Genomic DNA, 2,500 nt, shown 5'->3' on the forward strand with positions numbered 1-2,500 from the left:
GAGAGAGAGAGAGAGAGAGAGAGAGAGAGAGAGAGAGAGAGAGAGAGAGAGAGAGAGAGGTCATTTAAATGCAGGTCACTGGTGCTTTCCTGTCCACTCTCTCCTCCGTCAGTCATTATGTGTGTCCGTCCCCTCTCCCTATCCCCTCTGTCTCCTCTTCATCCCCGCCGGTGCTGAGCTCTAATGGGCCACACCACGTCTAGACAGGCTTCCCGCAGCGGTACCGGACACTAATGAAAACTAATGTGAGCCATGCTGCAGCCCCACACCACAGCCAGCTACCTCTCCACTTAAGCCATGCAGCCTCCCACACCAGCCTCTTTAAACTAGCCATCAGCTAGCTGTTAGCCACGGTTCACCACTGGTATACTGTATGCTGGCCTAAGCTACTGTCACAGGCTCCTACTGGCATTAACCATGGACTGCACGTCACAGACACGTCACAGACACGTCACAGACACGTCACAGACACACATTATGGTCCTCATTGTACTTTAACAAGGCTAAGGTTGTGGGTTTCATTGTCGCTGGGAACATGTATACCTGCTGAGGAGAGTATGCACTCACTGCAATGTAAGTCGCTTTGGATAAAAGCGACAGCTAAGTTGCATATATCTACTGTATATAGTGAGAGCAGGACAGTATGGGTGATGGTGGGTGAGTTTTACATGCACAGTACCAGTCAAAAGTTTGGACACACTTGTCCCCTTGAATGGGAGTGTGTCCAAACGTTTGACTGGTACTGTATGTGCTGTTGTATTAAGGCAGCAGAGCGGGGGTGTTATACCAAGTGTGTGTCCAATGTCTGTCTTGAACGCAACTTGTTTTCTGCATCTTAGTATTTCTGTAGCACCAATTACACCGAAGGAAAATTCCTTGTGCGTGCTTGCATTGTACTTTGACAAATAAAAGCTATTCTGATTCTGATTCTGATAAAAAAATATCCATTACAATAATGGGTGGTGGTGAGTTTTAAATGTACTGTATGGGCTGTTGTATTCATATTATGGATTTGATTTATCATCATCTACAGACTGCAGACATTAAATTAAACAAGCAAGATACTGTAAGGATTGTAAGACTTAAGTTCACTGAAGTGCCTGTGCTGTATTCCCCTTACGCCCTGGAGAAAAGGTCGACCCCCCCCCCCATTGTATAATTCACACTGTGTGTGTGTGTGTGTGTGTGCGCGCGAGTGTGCGTGCGTGTGTGTGTGTGTGTGTGTGTGCATGTGTGTGTGCATGTGTGTGTGTGTGCATGTGCGTGCGTGTGTGTGCATGTGCATGTGCGTATGTGTGTGTGTGTGTGTCAGACCTGTGGTGTGTGTGTTGTCTCCAGGTTCTGCAGTCCTTCCGTGAGGCTCTGTACTGTACTCTCCAGCTGCTGTTTGTCCTCCACACTCTTCTCCAGCTCCGCCTCCCGCTGTTTCAGGTCCTCTCGCATCTTCAGCAGTTGCTGTGAAACATACAGTATCCATAGTAAGCCCACTAGACTAAGCCTCATGTAACCTGCATAGAGAGGAGGTACTGAGGAGTTAGCTATAACAGCTAATCCTTGGGTTTCTTCCAGGACAGATTTAGGCTGTGTTCCAATCCATATGGATAACCCTGAATCCCTACAGGGCGAATCTGCCCAGGGAACTAAGGTGTGCACTGAGTAGAACAATGTTGTTGTTGTTGTTGTTGTTGTTGTTGTTTAACACCCTGCAGCATCATCAAACTGTTACACAAGGGGGATGAATTTCACCCACACAACAAAGTTGCGTAAACAAAAGATCTTCGCCAGACATTTATGCTAAGAGAGTATTTTCTGTTCGTTTTGCACACATATCTAGTATGTTCGCTGTGAGAGTTATGTTGGCTAGCCAGCTAACGATAACGTGGGTTTTTGGCTCTATTTATGTAAGTCCTTGACAAATATATATATATTTTTTTAATCCTCACTCAGCTCTACCAATGACTGTAGGGAAGACTTGCTCCATTTCCTAAACACCTGTTACTGCCTATGCCTATGGTTACGCCCAGGTTGCAGGTCACATCGAACCGAACATTTTCATTCCCTATAGATTGGAATCACCCTCAAAATGGCCTGTGGCCTGCACAGGGAATAAGTGGCCAAAGTCAGCAGAGTCAGCCACAGAGGCTCATCAATCATAACATGATTTAAGTCCAAGAAATAAACACAACCTGGACACACTCAAATTACCTGCCAATAATGTGGCACAGTCATTTGCAAAGCAGCAGGAAAACACAATTTAGCATGGAGCGACAAAGAGCTATTCATCTTCTTCTCTACCCATTACTTTGAGTAATCATTCCACGAGATGGTAAAAAAGGTGCATGCTGAAAATTAAAAGTAATTACCACCTGCCTCCTCAAATAAGCAGGAAGACCCAATTCCATATCAAACCAAGATCTTCCATGAATTCTGTTAACTCTGACTAGTGATGATATGTGAGGATATCTGCCAACCCAGCAGGTGAGGGAAGAAGAGGCAGACT

The 2,500-nt window shown here is 45.6% G+C and overlaps 1 protein-coding gene across 2 annotated transcripts in view; it reads right to left on the reverse strand.

Annotated features, from left to right (window-relative positions):
- Positions 1-2,500, reverse strand: part of LOC308152702 (ecto-NOX disulfide-thiol exchanger 2-like) — a 103,689-nt gene that overhangs the window by 20,724 nt on the left and 80,465 nt on the right. For both annotated transcript variants that reach the window (XM_080525752.1, XM_080525753.1), the window contains exon 10: positions 1,315-1,455. In XM_080525752.1, the coding sequence (XP_080381878.1) occupies positions 1,315-1,455 (141 nt within the window). The remainder of the gene's footprint in view (positions 1-1,314; positions 1,456-2,500) is intronic.

The sequence above is a fragment of the Nansenia antarctica genome (genome assembly GCF_963989245.1).
Source record: "Nansenia antarctica genome assembly, chromosome: 3".
NCBI lineage: Eukaryota > Metazoa > Chordata > Actinopteri > Argentiniformes > Microstomatidae > Nansenia > Nansenia antarctica.